Source organism: Mycteria americana, chromosome 1 (assembly GCF_035582795.1).
Source record: "Mycteria americana isolate JAX WOST 10 ecotype Jacksonville Zoo and Gardens chromosome 1, USCA_MyAme_1.0, whole genome shotgun sequence".
Classification (NCBI taxonomy): Eukaryota; Metazoa; Chordata; class Aves; order Ciconiiformes; family Ciconiidae; genus Mycteria; species Mycteria americana.
The window spans coordinates 149,456,141-149,478,237 of NC_134365.1; the positions used below are offsets into that span (position 1 = coordinate 149,456,141).

The 22,097-nt window shown below is 38.6% G+C and overlaps 1 protein-coding gene across 19 annotated transcripts in view; it reads right to left on the bottom strand.

Annotated features, from left to right (window-relative positions):
• Positions 1 to 333: 333 nt before the first annotated feature.
• INPP4A (inositol polyphosphate-4-phosphatase type I A) overlaps positions 334 to 22,097 on the bottom strand; it is a 132,688-nt gene continuing 110,924 nt past the window's right edge. For all 19 annotated transcript variants that reach the window (XM_075523776.1, XM_075523801.1, XM_075523873.1 and 16 more), the window contains 8 exons: positions 21,604 to 21,776; positions 20,054 to 20,177; positions 19,194 to 19,320; positions 16,717 to 16,857; positions 15,261 to 15,358; positions 12,069 to 12,181; positions 11,560 to 11,714; positions 334 to 1,757 (listed from right to left, as the gene is read on the bottom strand). In XM_075523776.1, coding sequence (XP_075379891.1) covers positions 1,625 to 1,757; positions 11,560 to 11,714; positions 12,069 to 12,181; positions 15,261 to 15,358; positions 16,717 to 16,857; positions 19,194 to 19,320; positions 20,054 to 20,177; positions 21,604 to 21,776 — 1,064 coding nt within the window. In that variant the 3' untranslated portion in view covers positions 334 to 1,624. The remainder of the gene's footprint in view (positions 1,758 to 11,559; positions 11,715 to 12,068; positions 12,182 to 15,260; positions 15,359 to 16,716; positions 16,858 to 19,193; positions 19,321 to 20,053; positions 20,178 to 21,603; positions 21,777 to 22,097) is intronic.

Below are 22,097 nucleotides of genomic sequence, written 5' to 3' on the forward strand. Positions count from 1 at the left end.
TGACCTGGCATGCTGCTCAGGGTTAAACTGCAAAAAGCAAAATGCAAAAACTGCTAGACCTGGAACCCCCAAACCTGCATGGGAGCAGAATGAACATGACTGATTGATAGAGCAGTGACAGCACAGACAAACATCAGTGAGAGGGAGAAAGAAATCAGAAAACAGCCATATACTTACCTGGCTGTTGCTAGTCTCACAAGAATAAATGAGCAGATTTTTCTATTCTAAAGCTTATATCCTTAGAAACCAAGAAGGAAAGGGCACGGCGTGCTGAACGAAGCTAGCTAGAGATGACTTAATCCCGTTAAAATTTGGAAATTAACGTTTAGCTGCTTTATAAAGGTATCTTAGCTTCAGAGGCATTCTTTGGGAGATTAATTCCGAGGAGATCTGTTGAACATTTTTTATCAAATGCCATCAAACTGATCACCTTACTCATAAACTAGAACAGATCTGAGGTTCTCACGCATTAGCAGTAGCACGTGAGCAGTTCCTTTCTATCAACATGGGGCATCGCTACCTTCCTCAGAAATACCCTGAAAACAGTCATACTTCCCCCCCAGGATTCTGAACATCTGCCCAGGTAAAATGCAAAGGTAAACGGAAACCAATTTGCTTACGGAGTAACAGGGATGCATTGGGCACTTTGAGCATTTTTGTACAGAGATATAAAATTGATATGGGGAAAAAAAAAATCAAACACTAATCAAAACAATGTAACCGCCCGAGATACTAAAGTTTACAATCCAGAAGTGATATAAAAAGCTATGGGTAAAAATGTGTTAATTAACATACAATACCATGGAACATACTGAACATGTCACGTGCAACATCAGCAACTTGCTTGTTGCACTTGCCTTATAGTTTGAAGGGGCAGGGGGAACTGTTGCTGGCATTAATGGTTAAGCATCATTATGTTTTCCAAACATTTTTTAAAATCCATTAAGATGTGTGCCCAAGTCCTTATCTGCTGAAGACAACAGGAATTTGTTTTATTTGGACAGAACTAGAAACTAGACCTCATATGCCTGGCCTTTAACGTATCGTTAATTTCATCTATGAAGATGGCATCCTATATACAGTAAAATAATTTATACTCCTGGCTTTTATTGTGCTGATTTTTTTTTTAAAGTTAAACTTCTGTTTCTTGATTGTAACAATGCGTTCTACAGTTATTAGACTGTCGAGGATCCAATCCCTTTTTATTTACAACTTTTGAGTTTTACTCTCAGTTTTAAAAAGTTTATGAAAAGGTCAATCTCAAGTCAACTCAGTATAAAAAGATGTTATGTGAAACAGCTGCCTAAATGCCGTTCCTAGGGTCCTTGCCCATCCAGGAGGTACCTAGCTATTTGCATATAGGTAATTATTAAGTAGCACAATATCTGTTCATCTTACATACACTGAAGGCTATTTAAACGGGCAGAGAGTCATCACACTATTCTCAAGCTAAGGTGTCAGAATAATTGTTACTATAGATTCCAATTCTGTAAGTAACATGCTCTGTATAACCTAGCGAAACGTACAAATAGGTTATTTATCTCTTCTGGATGACAAAATCATGTATTAATCTAGAGTGCATCCACATGTTTTAATGGAACAGCAATTAAAGGACATAGTAAGCTTAGGTTTCAACTTTTCCATAAGTTCCTTCTGGAGGCCTGTAATACTTTGGGAAAGCCTTCAGTTGCAGGGAATTAAATGCATACTTGCGACATCCAACATTCTTCATTGTATTTTCTCGCCGACAACCCTCACTGGGGAAAAAAAACAAGCACAAAAAATGACAGCAGTAAAAAGGAAAAAAAAAAAAAAAAGACTTAAACTAAGATGAAATGAACTGGTTATTTCATAGCATTAACAAAAAGTTGGTTATATTTAATGAGCGTTTAATTAATTTGCCACTGCAAATATTAAAAATGATGACTCATCATACAATGCTAGTAAGAAGCACACAGAATGGATACATGCTATGTCTGGTTGCTAGTTTTGCATTTCTAAAAAGCAGCAGTGCATCTACTGAAAAAGTTCTTTCACAATGGTTTCATGTATTTCAGCATACACTGTTGTAGAGTTCACATGCCGCTTCATTGCACAAGGGATCCCAAGAGATTGCTTACAAGCAGTTCTGCTAATTTATTAGTATATTAAGCTGAAAAAGAAAAACTGCTGTTCTCTCAGTAAGAGCTTTAAAGTAATTTTATTGTTCCCTGTATGTCAGTATTATCAGTACTTACTTAAAGATTAGAGCTGATACAAAAATAATGACTTTCCAGTTATCTCTGCATGCATAAATTGACTTGAAAACCAACACAGTCTAAAAAAAAAAATCTTATCATGAAATAGCAGCTTTGTGTGGGTGCAAAAAAGATTGGCTGCGTTGACAGTCATCACCCTAATGAAACAAAGCTGTGCAGAATTTAATTTTTACCCAGTGTTTTGGTGCAACTGCCCCACATTACAAAGAGGTTCTGTGCTACAATAAAAAAGTACTCCAGTTTTAAGGCTTCTTTACACTTGTAAATCTACTTCAGACTTCCTTTGATTATATCCAAACCCAGATGTACAAAGAGGAAGCACTATCTTTCAAATATATAATATAAATCAATTTAGGCTTGCAGGAGAATGTCTTTCCCTGATAGAGAGCTGAAACCTAACCAATGATTTAATACTAGAACTTCATGGCAAAGTACAGTACACCATCTTATGGTGGAAATGTCACGTTATTCCCATCTTGGAGATGGCTGCAGCATCGATCAGGTAAACTGTGGTCATCTGATTCAAAAGGAGGGTTTGGATTCTGGTTCAGTTTGAAAGCTCTCTGCTCTTACTGACCTCACCGTTCTTCTAATTTTGGTTAATTAAACTGACTGTAACTATGTTCTCTATGTACCACCTAGTTTAACTTCATAAAACATTGTAACTTTTTGCTCTAAGTTTAAGTAAGTTTGAAATTTGTCTCCGGAGCACATTCTGTGACTGCCTTTTATAGAATGGATCATATGTGATGACACTATTTTTATGGCATAGTTTTGTGTTTTACAGACCCACCCCCAAAGGCTGTTTTAGTCAAACAGATTCATCAAAAATTTGCACAAATTACAGTTCACAGTACTAATAAAAACAGTAAGTTTAAATCGCATATATGGGATGCTGGATGAGCATTTTCACTACAAAGTGAATCATTCTGTCATAATTCATTCCACTGCATCTTGTTATTGCACATGTCCCTCTATGGCACAGGTGGGCCACAGAGATGGTGACAAAGATGTATTTCACACACCATTTCATGTGCCATGTTTCTTCTGCTGGAGGCACATAAGCAGTCTGCACTACAGCATTTTAAATATGAATGCCTGAATGAAAGCACAGACCAAGCTAAAAAAGAAAAAAAGATGAAAACTTGACCCCACCAAAGTTTAAGAAAAAAAGAAAAAAACTACATTGTTTTGAAAAAGCCTAGGCTTTCATTCTAGATGCATTTAAGGGTGGTCTTACTGCAAGCCTAATGATAGTCATGAGCAAAGCCTTCATACTTTATTTAAGCAGATTAATAATCTCGGGGAGTTCAGTGGAGATACTCCTACTAAAGTTACTTTCATATCTTCTTAGACAGAACCCAGGACACTCATCACATTGCAAGAACAAGGCCGCAGGCCAAACTGACATTCCTTCACTTTGTAAAAAGGTAGATTTTGGAACCCATAGCAAATGAACCAGTGCTAATCAGAAAGAAGAGAGGATTCGTACGGAGACACGGTGGTACTACACATCAGCACAGGGCATGGATGTGTCCAATACCATCATACCATGATTTTAAATCTCATCGGCAGTAAGGCTTTACCTAAATTCATTGCAACTAAAAATAAATAGGGTACATGCTTTTTTATATATATATATATATATACACACACATAAAATATATATATGTCTTTCTGTTTTCTTTTTCTTTTAAAAACAGAATTGGAAGAATAGTGAGGAAAAGTACCAGGAGATAGTGTACTGTACACTCTGACTTCATGAAGACACAAATATAACCACATACTTTTATTTTAGTTAGAATATTCACCAAATTTAGGATTTTATTCTAATTTTTATTCTAACTGTGCTTTTCTCTTTTTTTAAGCTTACCTCTCTCAGAAGCTTTCAAATTCCATTAAAATTGATAATAAAAGCTATAGCTACCTATGTTTTCTGAGCAAGTTAATAATAGTAGAAAATAGAAATCACAGTACTAGAAGAGTTCTCCTCAGAAGCCCAATTTTCTGTCATCTCAGGCACCAAGCGAAGTAAATCCCTTTATGAGTTTAGCAAACTACATAAAATGAGGTTAGGTTTTTTGATCAGCTATTGCTATTGACAAGCTCTGCCAGACCACTGCATCAACAAAATCTTTCAGTTTAATAGGCCTCTCCCAGTTTGGTGTTATATATCAATGATGATCAAATTTCATCTGCAGTTATTCTGTGTGACTAAATTAGGTAAGCCGCTTTAGTCTCACCGCTTAAATAAATGTTAACCTAGCATCATTCGTTTATCTCTAAGTCACTATCAACATCATAATTTATTAAAGCTGTCCAACACTTAAAAATAGAAATAACAGTAATATTTAGTCTAGTGTAATTAAAACAAAGCCCAATGGAAAACCTCAAACCCACCTACTAAAGGAGCTAACTGATACCTCCCTCTTCTTGCCTGAAATATTAAAGACTGTATCTTTAACTTCTAGGATGATAATGACCCTGTTTCAGAATAAGTTCTATAACAGAGCACCTGAAACAGATAATGGATCATTAGCAGGCTAATGCCAATTACATCCTCTTCCTAACCACAAGTCATTCTCTTTATGTCTTTAATACATTACAAAATGCAGATCTACAAATAGAATGAAATAATTCTGCATGCAGCGCACCGCAAGTTGTTTTTTGAGTGGGTTCACTAGTCTATTGGAACATACTTAACCATGAGAAAGGAACAAGACTATGGTTCTACAAACTGTTCAGTAATGTAATTTGGATATTATGCTTTGAAATTAAGGTAGAAATTTGTTTATTTCTTTAAATAAATTTCTTATAATTTCTTATAAACCCCACCCATGTTTTTATTTTTCTCTTCATACCTCGTAAAAATGAAAGGCAAGTTTAGCATACACCTTAAATATACAAAAAGATACAAATTCTTTTCAGACAGAGTTCCTTTCTCTGGAATACATGAAACAAGTAACACAAAACTATATTTGGTAAGAGATCTTCAGGCCAGCTAAAGTAACGAGGTAACAGGCCAATGTCAGACTATGTTACAAGCACTGAAAGCAGAACAATAATTTAAAGTTTCAATACAATTCTTTTTGATAAAATAATTTGATGTATATTTACAGTTTAGTACAATAGAAACGTAAAATTGTAAGGCATAATAATAATTCTTGGCAGACAATGCTATGACACATTCCTTTGTCCAGCAGGTACCAAGTGGCAACACACATTCAAGCACTTTTTTTATTTTGTTTTTTTAACCTTATCTTCACTTGCAACGTAATCTGGCCACCAGGTATGCTATGCTCAGAAACAGCCACACAATCAGTAAATTGGGGCTGAGAGCTAGTAAAGGAATAGAGTAGAGGAGGCTGGGATCTAGTCTGAAATCTCGGATGGGCACCAAGCCACTCAAGTTCTTCTGGGTGACTACCTCCCGTGTTCCAATGCTGTGAAAAGGAAGAAGGTTGGGAGGAGGGAAAATAAAACAGAAAGGAAGACGGACATGCAAATGAATGTATAAAAAGAGATGGCAACACAAGGTGGTCAAGAAAATGAAAAAACATGGAAGAAAGCACAACAAAACCAGAAGATGAAGTAAAGAAAGAGTGGAAAAACATCTCAAAAATATGAAATATGTATCAGCACAATTACAGAAATAAGGAGAGGGAAAGAGAATAAGAGAAAAATAAGAAAGAAGTACTGTAGTCTACTGAAAATAAACACATGTAGGTTGAACATAAATGGTTTTCCATGTTCATTCTTTCAGATTACCAAGCAATAATATCCCATGCCGCTCTGCCATGCTTCCGCATGCTGCAAAGAAGTGGAGCTCTGAAAAGCAAGCTGAACATGAATAACCATTGTAGTATTTGACCCTTTCAAACATCTTTCCATGTAGGCTGCAGTGAAATAATTTAACCTCTTAACTACCTGCTCAATATGTAAACAAAAGCCCCAAACCACCCACTTATTCTTCTACTTCAACATGAATTCAAGTGTGTATCAATATGCTTTCCAAAATGCAGGTTTCTGAAGTGCCTCAATGTATGCATGTGAAGGCAAGACATGCTGCACAGCCCATCTCATTATGCCCCTGCTTCCCACGTTGCTTTGAGCACAGAAAGCCTGTAGTGGAGAATACCTCTTCAGGTAACCTGAGGCTTTGTAGTGTGGCATTTCATTTTGGATCACTCTTATACCCCGTGCAGTCCAACTCTATTTTTAGTTTACAAAGCAACAACTAAATGCAACCTGTGAGCCTGATCCTGTTAGAACAAGTGCACTCACTCCATCCATAAAAGGTGATACATAACCTTGCTGGTTGCGTAGCAAGGTTAGGTAACCAACAGACAATGTCTTGGAGGACATCAGAGATACTCTGGAGGTGGTGAAAGAGAAAAATAGCCTTCAGATGCTGGCGACACTTCAAGTCAAATGGAATTAGCTGGGCAGGGAACTAAACCAACTGTATTTCTGATCTGGATTAACACATCCAAACTGGTGATCAAAATATGTTTTCACTCCTGGTGCCTACACTGGATAAGGGCAGATTGAGTATGTGATGCCTACAAATCCCAATTATCTTTGTAGTGGCAGGGGAGGAGGGGGAGATAAGTACCTTTGAGAAGAACCCACAATCACACATGGCAGTGAGAAGGGCAAGTAGGATACACTGCAATATCCAGGCTTGACTCATTTCCACCCTGAGAGGGGGGCAGCCCTGAGACTGCACTGAACTATAGTGTAGGTTTGAGTTTTCTCCATCAGTCGATACCTAATGCCCACCTAATCTGGATAAAAGGAGCACCTAAGCTCAGGCTGACCTGAGAACTGGACTTAGAAGTCGATGCAGCTGCAGTCTCCCACATATTTGAACAGCAAGTACTCTCTTTCCTGCCTGGGCTACTGGTGAACAATGAGAGCACATACAGGAATGGATCTGGTACAGGTAAGAAAAAGCAAATGTATTTGTTGACAACTGCCTGAGCATAAGTATGCACTGAAAGGTATTAAAAATATAGAAAGACCTCTGAAGGAGATGGTGAAGGAATATTAAATTAACTGGGGTGTGATCTGTGAGCAGAAAGCTAATGTTAACTGGAAAGTGGTGGATAAAGGCTCAATGAAATACTCTGGAGGAAGAAAAGTGTTTTAGGATATAGATAAGGAAGTAAAACAATGGGGGAGAGAAAGAAGGCTCAAAATGATAAGATGACATTATGGACAACACATGCCACATCTCTCTCATTAAAAATTAGTATCAAGCTACTCAATTTTACACAAAGACATACGCACAGACACATACAGTGGGAATGCAGGCAAGAGCTGGAAAATGCTTTCCCTGTCACTGCTGGCCCATGTAGATGCTTCCACCCAAGGGGTGAAAAGTCACCTTTTGGAAATACCAAATATACCAAATTGTACACAGTGTCTCACATCAAAACATTCACTGGCAGACTGCCTCTAGGAGAGGACCAGGGTAAAGAGACAAAGCAAATTCCATGCTAATCCAGCTTGTGTATGGGAATCCTCTCTGTGAGGAGTGGCTGGGGCTGCCCTGTGCCGGACACAGCCAGCTCCAGCTGACTCCAATGGACCCAGTGCAGGGCACAGCCGAGCCCCTCAGCCACAATGGTGGTGCCTCGGGGAAAGCGTCTGTAAGAAAAGGCAAAACACTGCATGGCAGTGAGGAGTGACAGGAAAAGACGTGAGAAACAGCTCTGCGAGCATCAAAGTCTGAGAAGGAGGGGAGGAGGTGCCCCAGCTGCTGGAGCAGGGATTCCCCTGCAGCGTGGAGAAGACCACGGTGGAGCAGATATTGACACTGCAGCCCATGCAGGACCCCATGGTGGAGCAGGTGAATATTTCCTGAAGGAAACTGGAGCCCGTGGAGAGCCCATGCAGAAGCACATTTATCCTGAAGGACTGCAGCCTGTGGGAAGTACCCACACTGGAGCAGGGGAAAAGTCCAAGGAAGAAGGAGCAGCAGAGAGGAGCTGTTATGGACTGACCACAAACCCCCACCCCCTGGTGCACTGCTCAGTGTGGGGAGGAGGTAGAGCAGTTGGGAACGAAGGAGTGAAGTACTTGGGCCTGGGAAAAAAAGAGGTGGTGGAGAGAAGGTATTTTAATTTTTGTCTTTGTTTCTTACCATCCAAATCTATTGGCAATAAATTAATTTTCTTTAAGTCAAGTCTGTTTTGCCTGTAACAGTAACTGGCAAGTGATCTCCCTGTCTTTATCTCAACCCATGAGCTTTTTCATCATCTTTTCTCCCCCTGTCCTGTTGAGGAGGGGGAGTGAGAGAACAGCTGGGTGGGCATCTGGCAGGTGGCCAAGGTCAACCCACCACAATTTTATTCTTAAAGCAGGTCAACCAGTGAAGAAATCCAACCAAACTTTTTATGGCTGTTTTATTGCCATGAGTGGTCATATCCAAACATGACTGTCAGGGCTTTGTTACGTAGTCTTTTTAGTCAGCACCATGGCAGCTGGAAGAGATTATTTCCCTCACCCCATTTCCAGCTGCTTTTCAAGAACCCCTATCAGAGACAGCTCTTCTCTGTTGGCTGAACTGCTTCTGTCACAACTTCCTAATTGGTTTAATGAAAATGAGCTGGGCTACCCAGGCTGCTTTTGACTGAAACTGGATTAGACTATATTCACACAAACAGCTCCACTGGCATATCTGACAGGACAGTAATCTGGTAGGAGGAGGGAAGGCAGGGAGACACACTCCCCACTCTAGTGGGGAGTGTTGGCACTGCTGCAGATGGAAGAGGCTACGTGATCCAGTTGGACTTTGACTCTTGAGCTGCCTTTACTGGCCAGGTAGTCATCTCCTCTGTAGCTTGGACTTCCAGACATATCATCATGATTTTACTATTTGTAGGCTGTGAGTTACCATGCATTTGATTTGGGACGGGAAAAGCTGTGACTTATTTACAGAAAAGTGAGTTTATTCTAATAGGTTATTTGTTTCTAATGTGAAAGTCACAAACCTGTATCTGTGAATTTCTACAAGAATCTACAAGGAGCACTCAATGTTCTCTCCCTGATGTCCATGCTCACTGAACATAATTATCACAGATATGTAATTATCACAAGGCTAGGAAGGAAAGGAAGTCCCCAAGGACAAGTAAATCAGAACTAACACCTCTGAAGACCAACATCACATGGAAGAAGAGAGTGCTTTCTTAATTTTTCAAGAACAGTGTAAGCGAGGATGCTGTTCTTCTCTGGAAAGTTACCAGTAGAGAAAAGATGAAATACTTTCTTTGACTCCCACAACTTAATAGTGCTCCTTCCTTGCTGTTCCAACTGCCCCAGAAACTTCAGAAATCTTCAAGACTGAACCAAGCCTTCCTTTTCTAGTACAATTACACAAATAAAAGATCCAAGTTAAAAGAAAAAAGCAAGTTTTCTGAATGCCCTGGAAGTAATTTGCAACTCTCTCACTTCCGATGTCTGTCGTCTAGGTCAGGTCATCCTGTCCAGGTTGAAATGGGTTCGGGTGGAGTTGGAATCCTACATAGTTGTTCTGTAATCCTATCTCTCTCGTTAAGCTCTGTTAATTCTGTGCCATTGTTCCCAAGCAGAATTGGCAAATAATTTTAAAAACACAACAACCTACCCCAAAGAGCAATGAGATGTGAGCAGGAAAGAGTGATGGGCTTGAAGAATGGTCTGATCTTAGCATTCCTTCAGGACTAGTCAGTATTTGTTCTGCACAATCTCTCTTAGTCAAAGATTTAATAGGAGAAAGTCACGTCTTTCACCTGTTAGAGCAAGTCCCTGATGTTGCTAGAACACACTAGCCAAAGGTTTCGATTAAATTGGCCCTCTTTCAGTATCCTTGCATAGGTCAACATAAAGCAATGTGTTTCTTGGGTCAATATTTTATCTGATCCTGTGTTATATTAAATTGATAGTCTGAAGGTCCAAAACAATATTATTATTAAGCTCTGTTTCTACGGTATCCACGACTGCATTAAAAAAAACATTAAGTCAGGAACTAATTTAAAGAAAATAACAAGATTCCTAGTAGTATATTCGTTCAGTTTTTATTCTTACTAAATAAACAACTGTGCAACAAAGCTTTTTTTCTTTCAGATGTCTAAGTTGACAAGTTGCATAATTTGAATAGATATATTTGAGAGCCACTTAGCTCCATTTTAAGTTAATAACTTCTCCCTCAAAAAGCTGTTCCAAGCTTTGTTTCTAATACCAAGGTTTAACTACTCTCTGAATGCAGTTTTCATGTACTGTACTAACTCTGTAACAATGCAGCAAAAAGTGCAGCAAAAAAGTGAAAATAAAAAAGTCCAGTGACATCCAATTAGATGTAGATAGAAAAAACAAATTATTAGTGTAAGGGGTTGCCAGTCTTATTATATGAGACATTTTCCTTCTAGGTAACTGAAGAGTAAGAAAGGGTCAAACAGCAAAAACATACAGAAAGGATAAGAGAATTGAACACTCTAGAGAATTTGGTGAGAAGACACACAGTACAGTACATTCAGTAAGAGTGAATGTTGAAAAACAGGACTGAACAGCATTGTTGAACTACATTGATAAAGACTAAAGCTAGATTTCTTATCCTTTCTTTTGGTATGTGAGTTACGGAGTTTTCCAGCAGTGCTTGAAACAAGGCATTGAACAACAGTAAACAGATTTTCTTTTTTTTTTTTTTAGTACAGTATTTAATTCTGCAAACATCTCTGCTGCTTCAGAATACAGAACATAATTATATTGATATGACAACAGCACACTGACACATTGTGATGAAATTTGGTTGCTGTATTGTGAAACACTCATACTGACATTTTGCTCAGTGAGCAGTGTTTCTCTGCTAAAGAATACACATGGCAAACCAGTGCAAACTGCAAGTGTCTGTTTCCAAGAACAAAAGACAGGTCATCCCTGAGAAATCTACCTGATCTAGAACCAAGAAACCCAGTGCTATGACAGTTAAGGTAACCTCATCATTAAACAACTTTCAAATAAGCACCAGTTTCCTGTTCTGTAAGCTCAGCATTAATTAAAAACACGTTTTTACATGCTCCTCTGAAAACTGATTCGCTACTGAAAATTAACGCCCATCTGATCCCAATCTGGTAACCACCAGCTTTAGCATATGCAACTCACTAACACATGCAAGGGAGGGATGAATTCTATCAGCCAGTTTTGCAGTTTTCTGGCTTTATTTTACTTTTTTTTCCTTTTGATAGAAACAGAGACCACTGCTCCTCTGCAGTTTGCATGGTTCCTCATTTAGGAATAAGTGATACAGTCAAACTCTTACCTCCTCATACACTCCAGAGCCTGGGTGAAGACCTGTGGAGCCATTCCATGTTCATGCTGTAGGATCAAACACTGCTCTAGGGTGACAGACATGGCAGTCCTATCCTTGGCACTTTTACAGCTTGTAAATCGAACACCATTTAGTCTGCGGCATATCTAGAAATGGGATATAAAATTCATCATTCCTTCTTCATGCATAACCTTCTGTCAGAGAACACTCCTGTACTTCTCCTCCTTAGAGAGACACAAATGTGTAGGACACTGATGTCAAAAGTTGTCATTGTTGAGAGACCAAAACTTCGTTACATGAGTTGTAGGGAAAATACTGATGTGGAAAATACATTTTATCTCCCCATGTCTCATTCTGGAGGAGGTTTAACCTGGCAGCATTTCCAAGCTACATGCAAGCAAATAAAGAAATTTGAACATAGCGGTAATAAAAAAGCGGAAAATACATACGCATACAGAATATCAACAGAACTATGCAGAGATGCTTAGATTAATAAATACCTCAGCAGCTTGCCAAAGGATATCAACATTCTTATTTTTCCTTGCATGTACATTTTGTCCCAGAAATCTTAGCAGTTCAGGCAGGCACGTCTGACTACGAGATCGAGGTAGACCTATAAAACAAACAAAACCAACTCCACTTATTTATCTGTATTCAACACTTTTACAAAGATAAGTTACATGGAAAGTGTTCCTATATGCCTGTTGCAAACACAATCACATTTTCTTGAAACTATCAAAGCTTACAATAATTAATCCAATTCTTAATTACTTAGTACCACCAGCAAAACAAATTCAAGTTTAATTAAACTCAACTGGAAATACACATTAAGGTTATTTAAAACTTCGGGGGCTCAGAATCTGATAGCAATACAGTAACAGAGTGATTGGTATAGTATCTTGGTTTGTGTGTCACAGACGTACTTGCTTTCACACACTGTTCAGAACTGTATATAAACATGTAACTGCCTGTATTAGTGCCCCTCAGAGGTGACAGGATATCATGCATGTCTCCACAGAAACCCTGAAGATACCATTTTTTATTCTGCTCACATTTTCAATTTTAAATTTGTGAGCTGGTCAGTTTTCAGTTACAAGAAACACTCTTTCTGATAGGACACTGCACTCCCACGATCTGTTTATTAATATTTCACTAAGTGGAAATAAATCAGTTGAAATTTTTCAATATTTCAGAGTGCTTTCAGTAGTCATCCTACATGTTCAAAGTGTTACACATCATCTCTTACACATGTAGCAAGATACTCAAAGACAATCAACAACAAGTATTAAATAGGTTGTCTTTTTTTTTTTAAGGGGTAACTACAGAGGACACCAACTAAGGCTGTGACTGGATAAATAAGGCAGTATGCACTGTTAAAAAATGACTGTGACAAAAAGAACCCCACATGGGTGATACATGAGGTTTTAATTTTGGCCCACATCTCTTCTCACAGCAAATAGTATGTTAGCAATATTGTGCCTATCCTGGTCTGCTCTGCTTGAACTCTACACCTAGAAAGAAAGTAATACCTGTAAACAAAAAGAGGGCACAGACCATCTTCCCAAGTATTTCTAAAGACAAGAAGAGCTAATGGAACAAGGACAAGGAGCTAATGAAGCTAAGACAGTAATTCACTTCTTAGAAATTCTGCAGTGCTTAGAATTAAGAGCACAGAGACAAGGACAGTGGATCAGGAATCAACTTCCCTTGTATATTTTTCTTGAAGGGAACATTTCCTACAAGCTGCCAGCAGATACTTCACTGTGCCTCTTGTCCCCTAGAATGATCTGTTTGGTTTTCCTTTTATCCGTACTTACCACAGACTACACCACTGGCTGGTCATAATAACCACTTGTTTTACAGTTAAATGTACAATGTTATTCTCTCTTGACAAGGGTTCATGGAAAAGTATGTTTCACTTTGTACGTCCTAAATATCACCACAGAGGAGGTACAAAACACACCTTCAGACCTTCCTTATGACAAGCACAGTCCCAGGTTTGTCCATATAGACTCAGCTTTTCACAGAGCATCTCTAACACATCTGCTGGGACACCCACAATAGTTTTTTCACACTTGAAAACTTTTGCTTAATGTTTATAACCACAAACCATTTGTCCAAGCTGGATTGCAAACCCAGGTACGATATGTCTGGATTTACCCAGGACAAAGAGTGAAGCAGAAGAAAGTTTTGGCAGAGGGCAGACTTTCCCCCTTTGTGTTATTCATTTCATGTGGCAGGCATCGATGTAGTCACAAGTAACCAGAATAAGGGAGAAAAGGCAGGTGGACACAAGACTATTTTGTTTTCTTTCACTGTTAAGGCGCATGTTAATGCCACCTGTCCAACACTGCATGCCAACCTTATTCACAACTTCAAGTTACTTGAAGAAAAACCTCTGGTATAAGGAGTAAGTGCTACTGGTAAATGAGAAACTCAAGGTCGTGGCACCAGTGCTCTTTAAAAATAGAGGAGAATAAGTATAAAGTTAAAATAGAGTTCAAAAAACATGAAAAGAGAAGGAACAAATGACAGGACAGAAAACAGATTGCAGGATAAAAAAGAAGTTTCAGGAAAAAAGGCAAAAGCTAAAAGATGATTGGATCAACATAAGAGGTTTTGGGACAAGGGAAGAAACTGAAGTAAAAAAAAAAAGTGAGCAAAATCTAAGAGGAGCAGAAGGAGCTGAATGGGAACTATTATTATGGAAGACTATGGACAGAGACATGAAGTAACAGGGAGAAAAGCAGAACAAAAAATCACTTTAAATTGATTAACTTTTGAACTTTACAAGAAAGTCTGATGCTAGACTACTATATAATAATAAAAAAAAATTTTGCAGCTAAAATTTCAGAGAATTAATTATGGAGGATTATGAATGCCTGGAAGGAGACAAACAGCTTCTGCTCTCAGATGCAGCAAAAAAAATCCAGGGTAACTGAAACTACAATAACATAAACCAAACAGAATTCTTACTATCCTGTTGCATGTTGCTGCATTTGTATTTCTGCAATAAATCCGCAATTGTGGGATAATGAAATTAGCTTACAAGATATTTGATACTACTAATAACAAATCAATGAATTTTCACCATTTTTGTCATCACATGTAAATAACATTTATGCCACTGCCTCCCAAAAAAACCCAGTAGCAAGCAAGAAATTTTCCTATATAACCAGTAAAATTCAAGCTTGTATAGCTATTGTCTCTCTTCCAGGTGCTAGACTTCTCTGTTTCTGGCTGCAGATGCAACAATTATAGGAAAGTGCCAAAGAATAAACAGAGGGAAAGTGATTAAGTTCCTAAAAATTGCCAGTTGCTCTCTGTGCAGGTTATCATAAGTACAGAGAACGTGACCAAAAACTGCACATAAAAGTGCTGCTGCTATGACCTGCCACTTTTATGCCTTCCCCTCATGGCAATCTAACTGCCTCGCTGCATATTTATACAGTACATAATGCCACTTAGAAAGAGTGGCAAAGTAAATTAAAAAAGGAAAGTTAATGAGACTGACCTCTTGAATCTGCTCTACTTAATACTAATGTATTAAAATAGAGTTGCATCATTTCTTGGAGGTTACTAATGCTGGCATATCATCAACATTTAAACAACTAACATGAAGCAAACAAATTAAAAAATCAGCCTGAATTGTGCTGTTCAACCAAATTTGCCATTAATTACCGAATACTTACAATCATCAGGCAAAACTTCCTTGAATTGCTCAAAATACGAATTCAACCGCACTAAGCTTTCCATGTTAATTACTTCTTGCAGTGAGGTGTCTCCAAACCTTTAAAAGGTGAAGAAAGGAACCGTTAAACCCAAGGTAAAAGGTTTCTCCTCTTCTTTGAAACAACTCTACTTGGCAATATGACTATGAGAAAACAGTTTAAAGATTCATCATGAAATTCTTAACCATTCAAATGCAGAGTAAAGCATAACAGAGAAGTGTTGTAGTGATTCATTACAGAAAAAGAAAACATATGAGTGTGAGGGGAAAAGTTGGAAGGAAGGTGAAAGAAAAATCTTGCAGAAAATAGCACTTAAAATTCTTTGGCTTTTGTGTCTCTCTTTCAATATTAAATACCCATCTGGTAAATAATTTTGCCAAAATTCAAACTTTTAATAATAGATTTACTAGTTTAGTTCATCAGCTAATAACAACTGTAATATCAGTAGACAGGATTGAGAACTTTGACTTCAGATATGTAAATGTGAAATATGGATCTAGGAGTAATAAACCATGAATGTAATAAATATTGTCAACAGTGCCGTGATTCATCTCATCTAACTATATCTACGCACATAGATAGACATGCACACTGTTGACGTCTGTAACTATGCTAGTCACCTTGGGCTCCCTTTATAGGCAACAGAGGACAACAGTAACTGCTGGAATGTCTTTGTTAGACTTTTTCTAGTTGTCCACTATCATACTGCACACTCCACCTGGGTACCAAGGCTGCTGTCACAGCACGCATGTGCCTGACTTCACTGGAGTCCTCCATTACAGTAGTGCTCTGTCAATGTTTTCTTTACAGGATATGGCCATAACAGAGGGAAACTCTGGTGGCTCTTCCAAAAGCGAACAGTTTCCCTAACAAATATAATTACATAATTATATTTTTCAGCTTTATAAGAACAGTGTTGCATTACTTAAGTACTGCAATGATATGTTAAAACAAAGGTCCGTCTAGCCCATTATCCTGGTTTTTGACAGTGGCCAGAAGAGGGAGTCTAGGGGAGAGTGCAAAACCAAGAGGGGAAATACACAGCAATACTCAGAATGATCTCTCAGCCTCCAGTGATCTGTCAGTCACAGAGATCTCGAGTCACAAGCAGCACTTCTGTGTTAAATAGCCCATGATAGATTTCCTCTTCTGTAAATTCACTTCTGAACTACATAAGCCTGCACTAGACTCAAACCCATGAGGTAAGGAGCTCCACAGCTATGTGCCATATAAAGAAGGACCTCCTTTTGTTTGTTTTGCATTTGACAGTTTCATTTAGTATTCCCTTGTTTGTGTACTGGAGAAACTGAATCACTGTTAGTAATGCAACAGTGCAACTCCATAGAGACATACTTCCATCAGAACAGGAGATTGCTGAACTGCCATTAAAGTTGAGCTTGCATGACTGAATACATACTTCTCTGCTAGGGTTTGCTGCTCATTGATTCCCACATTGAAAAGAACAGGCTGAACCCTCAGTAACATGCCACTTTGAATTTCTCGCGGCAACAAATCAAACAAGGCGCTTGGCAAAGGGATCCTCACATTAAATCCATCACTGCAAATAAACAAACAGCTATTAGACATAAAGATCAAAAAGCTACATTCTGAGAATGTGTTACTTATGTAAAGAGGGATAACATCTAGAACATAATACGACTATTAAAAAATAAGTATCTATCAGAACTGAGAACTTTAAGGAACTGTCATAGCTTGCTCTTAATCAGAAAAGCTATTTTAGTTCAAAAACAAACCTGCAGCAACCTGTAGTGCTGATTTTACATCTTCACGGACATTTCAATCAGATCTGCCAACTTCCTGACAAAAGCTGATTTTGCTCTGCTTATTAATACTGCAGCTCTTGTACAACTTCGGTGGAAAAAGCCAAATTTTGGCATGTCCCCATCTCACAAAGAGTAAAGTATATTTGATTTTAAAGTGATAAAGGCTAGTGATGATGCACATGCATAAAAGGATACATTTTTTGATACAGTAAGTAGTACTGACATTTCTGACCAGAAGGATAGAGGCAATGATAGCAGCAACCCAAGCATAAATTGAAGGGGGAGCTAACAAAAGCACTGATACAGAACTTACGACTCAGACCTACAAGCTGTTCCTGCAGCACAACAGGTTACCTTGGGTCAGCTGAGCTACAGCAAAGAGCACTGTGTATACTTTATCTCACGGCAAATGTGAGGTAATGCAACTTATCTTATCCCATAACATCAGTGCAGACTAAGGTACGTCATATTACCCCATGCTGGTACTGCCAAGACACAAGTTACGGTGGTTTGTGTGCTGTGTGTTAACCTATCAGCAGCAATACCTTGGTGTTACATCCAAGTCTTTACAGTGCGGAATTCTCAAGTACAGCATATACTCTCAGGTATAGCAAAAGAGTTCTGGGAAGTATATAATAAGGTAATCAAAATTGGTCTGTCCCACATATGCATTGGACCGACACACAAATCCTATGCTATGTCTGAAAGCAAAAAAACCTATTTTCACCTCTAAACGTAAAGCTTCCAATAGTTTGCACCAAAGTAAATATGCATGATTTCTTTCTTCTCTTTCTTGAGTAAAATCTAGACAGCAAAATAATAAGCAACACTATCAGACCTGAAACTAACGAAGACTGGTTTCCTGCTGAGTAGTGTCCTATAGCTGATGGCAAGTTTCAACTGAAGATTTTCTTTGAAAGGAATTTTCTGTCAGCTGTCAGCCATTTCCAGAGGTCTCAGCAATTTCCATAACATACATGATTGTACTGCAGACCTCCTTCAGCCAGGGCACTTTTCATTGCATGTGAACCTTAACTTAACAAAGTTCCTCTAAATGTTTTTATATTTGAGAATTCTAGCTCTTTTTCAGATGTGGACGAAGCTGGGCAAAGCTCCAGTGGAGCTTGGTACAGCACACTGTAATCAAATAAGCCTTATTTCCTCCAGAAATCATATTCAAAATGAAAAGATTCTAAAGACTCTGAAATACAGAAACATTAAAACATGGACTTTCGTGAGGCCTCTGTCCTTCCACAGCTTCATCCCCCATCTGTGAACTGGCTCCCTCTGGGCAAGAACTTTGTTGCTAGGGCCCATCAGCCCCATTTCAGAAACTGGTACAAGGCCAGCTGATGAGCAGACTGAGGCATTCAAATTGAAGTGTGACTCTGTTTGCTGTAAATGCTTCCCATCATAATAAAGCTGCAACAGATCACTCCCACTCCATTTTACGTGAGGATGTGAATGTTTGTTACTTCAGAGTTTTAAAACAAAAATTGCTTTTAAGCTCAAACTTGAAAATACCTCTTTTCAGACAAGTGGCCAAAATGAGCAGCGGTCTGGTGTTTCACAAGCATCCGTAAGTTAAAGCCAGCTTGGCCCTGATATTTTGGGAATTGATCCTAAATAGGCCTCACCTCAGCAGCAGCCCATCGACTGCCTGATACACATGCTGTGTCCCTTTGTGCTACCAGTGGCCCATTACTCAGTGCCACACAGTAAAGCACTGACCAACTGATCAACAGCAGTGAATTTCAGACAATGAGATCAGCCTCAAAAGTCAGTCTGAAATTTAAAAACAGCACAAGTGCTTAAGAAAAGATTGAATATTTCTGGCTTATGATTGTGGAAGACTTGGTCAAGATGATATTTATTCATAAAACAATACTGCCATGGTTTGAGCCTTGCCATATATCCTTTTTCAGCTTAGGTCCCTGTAAAATGAAACATCAATAAAAATGAGTAAGTCCACTTCAAAACATTTCTTTGAAGTTCTGAGGGGAAAAACAGCAAAGTACAAAAGCACATAATTAATTTCAAGTGCATTATCACTGCTTCTCCATCTGCAGTCCCACCCTACTTCCTGGTCCTCCCCCCCATTTTTTTTTACCGATTTCCAGTGATGACCGGCAGCATGTCAGTAGATGTATTTGATGTGGCCTGAGTTACTTTAAAGGTTACATTCCTCAAGTCCATGATTCCCAAACTCATGTCCTCCAGCATTGCCAGCTCCTCACCTAAAGCAAGGAGGAAAAAGTGAATCATAATCATTACTTGTTACGTACAACTTCCCTTTATCAATTTGATGATGACTGTAGGTCATTGCTCTCATAAAGAAGTTGTACAGACAAAGAGGCTCTGGAGGCCAGGCCTTCACCTTGACCTACAGACCGCAGACAGTGTCATGACTGACTTTGAGTTCTGCAAGTTTAGAAAACACCAATTATCTAGCACAATCCAGACTACTGTTCTTCAAGTAGATTATATGCTGATTTTCCAATTTAGACAATGCTAGTAAGTGCTTCTCAGCATTGTCACAGCCATGATATACCTTGTGTTGGAAAAGTTACAATGTATTCTGAATTTGCTCACTTCGTACTGTAGGACTACAGGAAGTGAAGAAAATTAAAAAAGCATATTTTGGGCACAGTTTCTCCCATCTTACCAGAATTTTAATCCATTTCTTTTCTGAAAAAATGATCAATATACTTTTTTTTTTAAACCTTTGACATTATATTATAAGGCAAGTACACTTTATCTTTTAGAAGTAATTCAATTAAATGTGAAGAAATTCAGAGTTTTTAGCTAATTAAGTACTCCAGATATAATCTGGTTTTGCATTTCAGCTTTCAAAATCATTTTGTAGCTGAGCTGCAGATTGTCCCAAACACGCATGTTCTGCTGCAGCCAATTTAAAGCAGAATTTGCTGACTCAACAGCTAATACCACCCACTTGCCCTGTGCCTTTACCATAAGTGCTCAGCAGGCTCTCAAACTGTGCCAGCAAGCCAATGGTGTAGAGTTGTCTTAGAAATCCATCATCATGCAGGCAGTTCCTCAGCTTGATAATGAAACCACAAATGAGAGCTGTCAGCTGTGGGAGAGAAAACAGACAGGAGTGAACTGATTCAAGACAAAAAAGGCTCTTCAGCCCCAAATGGAAACAATATCACACATAAGAGGTGCCATAAAATTTGTCAGACTGATGTTCTTTTCCCTTAAATGTCACTCTCCTTTTCCTTGCAGCTGAAGAGAGACAACCAACCAACAAAAACCAAAAACATTCATAAATCAGATTTAGGGTACACTGCCTTCATCTCGCAAGCTGTCCCAAATGGGACTGCCATTGATCCCCCATCTACTTGTTTTCTGGACACAATCACTTGTATTACGGTCTACAACTTACGAATTACAAAAGAGTCTCCTCGAAGAATTGTTTTAGTTACAGATGGAAAAGCAACACTGCTAGTTCCAGGCCATGAATTTTGATAGTATGAATAAATTATTGGGTTTTTAAATGGCATTTTAAGAAAGCTTAAAAATGCAATACCTGTTTGCATTATGCAAAGATTCAAACTCTAGTGTTACGAGATACTCAGGACAAGGTCCTGAAGACCTAGTACTAAGATCAGTACTAGTCTTAATTCACTCTGTCAACAAAGGAAATTCCCAGGTGATTGCTATTTGTACACAGGTGTAAGGCTTTGTTACAGAATTAAACAAGAGGGAATAAAGTTCTGTTTATGATGGGTAAACAGATTCAAAGCATTGAGTTTAAAAATTATCTGCAATATGAAGTGGGTTTTGTATAGAAAAATTCCCTTAATTTCTCTATGAGATATTACATTTTGGGACAACAGCCGTACCAAACAATGTCCAAGAGATAAGCTGTTTGAAATAAATGAATGAGATACTGATTTCACAGGGAACTAGACACACTACAGAAGTGTAGCAGGCAGAAGAAATGTGGAAGGTTTTTTAGTGCAGACACCTGCTAGTCAGTGGCTGACACAAGAGACCCCAGCAGGCTCAGAAACAGAACTTCTATGAAAAAAAAAAACCCCAAACAGCACTCATTTCTCTCCCTGTAGCTGGACTTCTCTCCTTAGGTACCGCAGGTCCTGTTGGTTTTCTTGATGCAGAAAACAACAAAAGGTAACTGAGGGAGTACACTTTCTGCTCATGGGCTTTTTTCCCCCCTCTTTCACATCTTATTTCTGGTTTTAGTTTGGTGGCAGTGGAAGGCAAAGGTTGTTTCTGTAGACAGCAGTATAGTTCTAGAATTTTGGGTTTTTTTAAATAGTGAATGTATATCCAAGGGGATACTTAAGTTATATATTATCAAATGCATGTAAGTGACCAGTAAGGACAGGATAGAAGAGCCTGTGAGAGGAGATCACAGTGTTAAACCCGACAACAGAACAGATCTGAAAAATTCTGAAAACAGTCATCTTTCATATTTCATATAAAACCCACCACATGTTGAAGTGCAATCAAATCATGCATATTTGCTTGCTTACAGTTTGGCAGAAGACAACATCCCTGCGATACTGCAGGCTCAGGCAGAGCCCTATTGTCGGGGCGCTGTCTTGCATTAATAAAAAGACCATGGCTTTCTTTGCCTTGTCACTCATCATGGCTACACAGTCTGTAAGTGTTGTCAGCAAGGGATAAAGAGCTTCGCTCCATTCGCCTGGTTAAAAGAAAAAAATTGGCAGCACTGTAAGTACTTTATTTGAAACAAACATGCATTAAGAAGAAACTTCCTGTTGCAAGTCAAAGTTGTTGATAATTCACATTTAGGGCTTGTTTTATTTTGGCTGGCTGGTTACTCCCTGCTTGTTATTAATTAAGGAATCTTACAGAGTGGTTATCACATGAGCAAAATATGGAGAATTTTACTCTGTAAGGATGTTATGACTTTCCCAACCATGTCATAGCTCCCAGATTTGTGTCCACAGAACAGGCTATACAACAGCTGATTTGGAAAGTATAACAGAAAGATGAATATCTA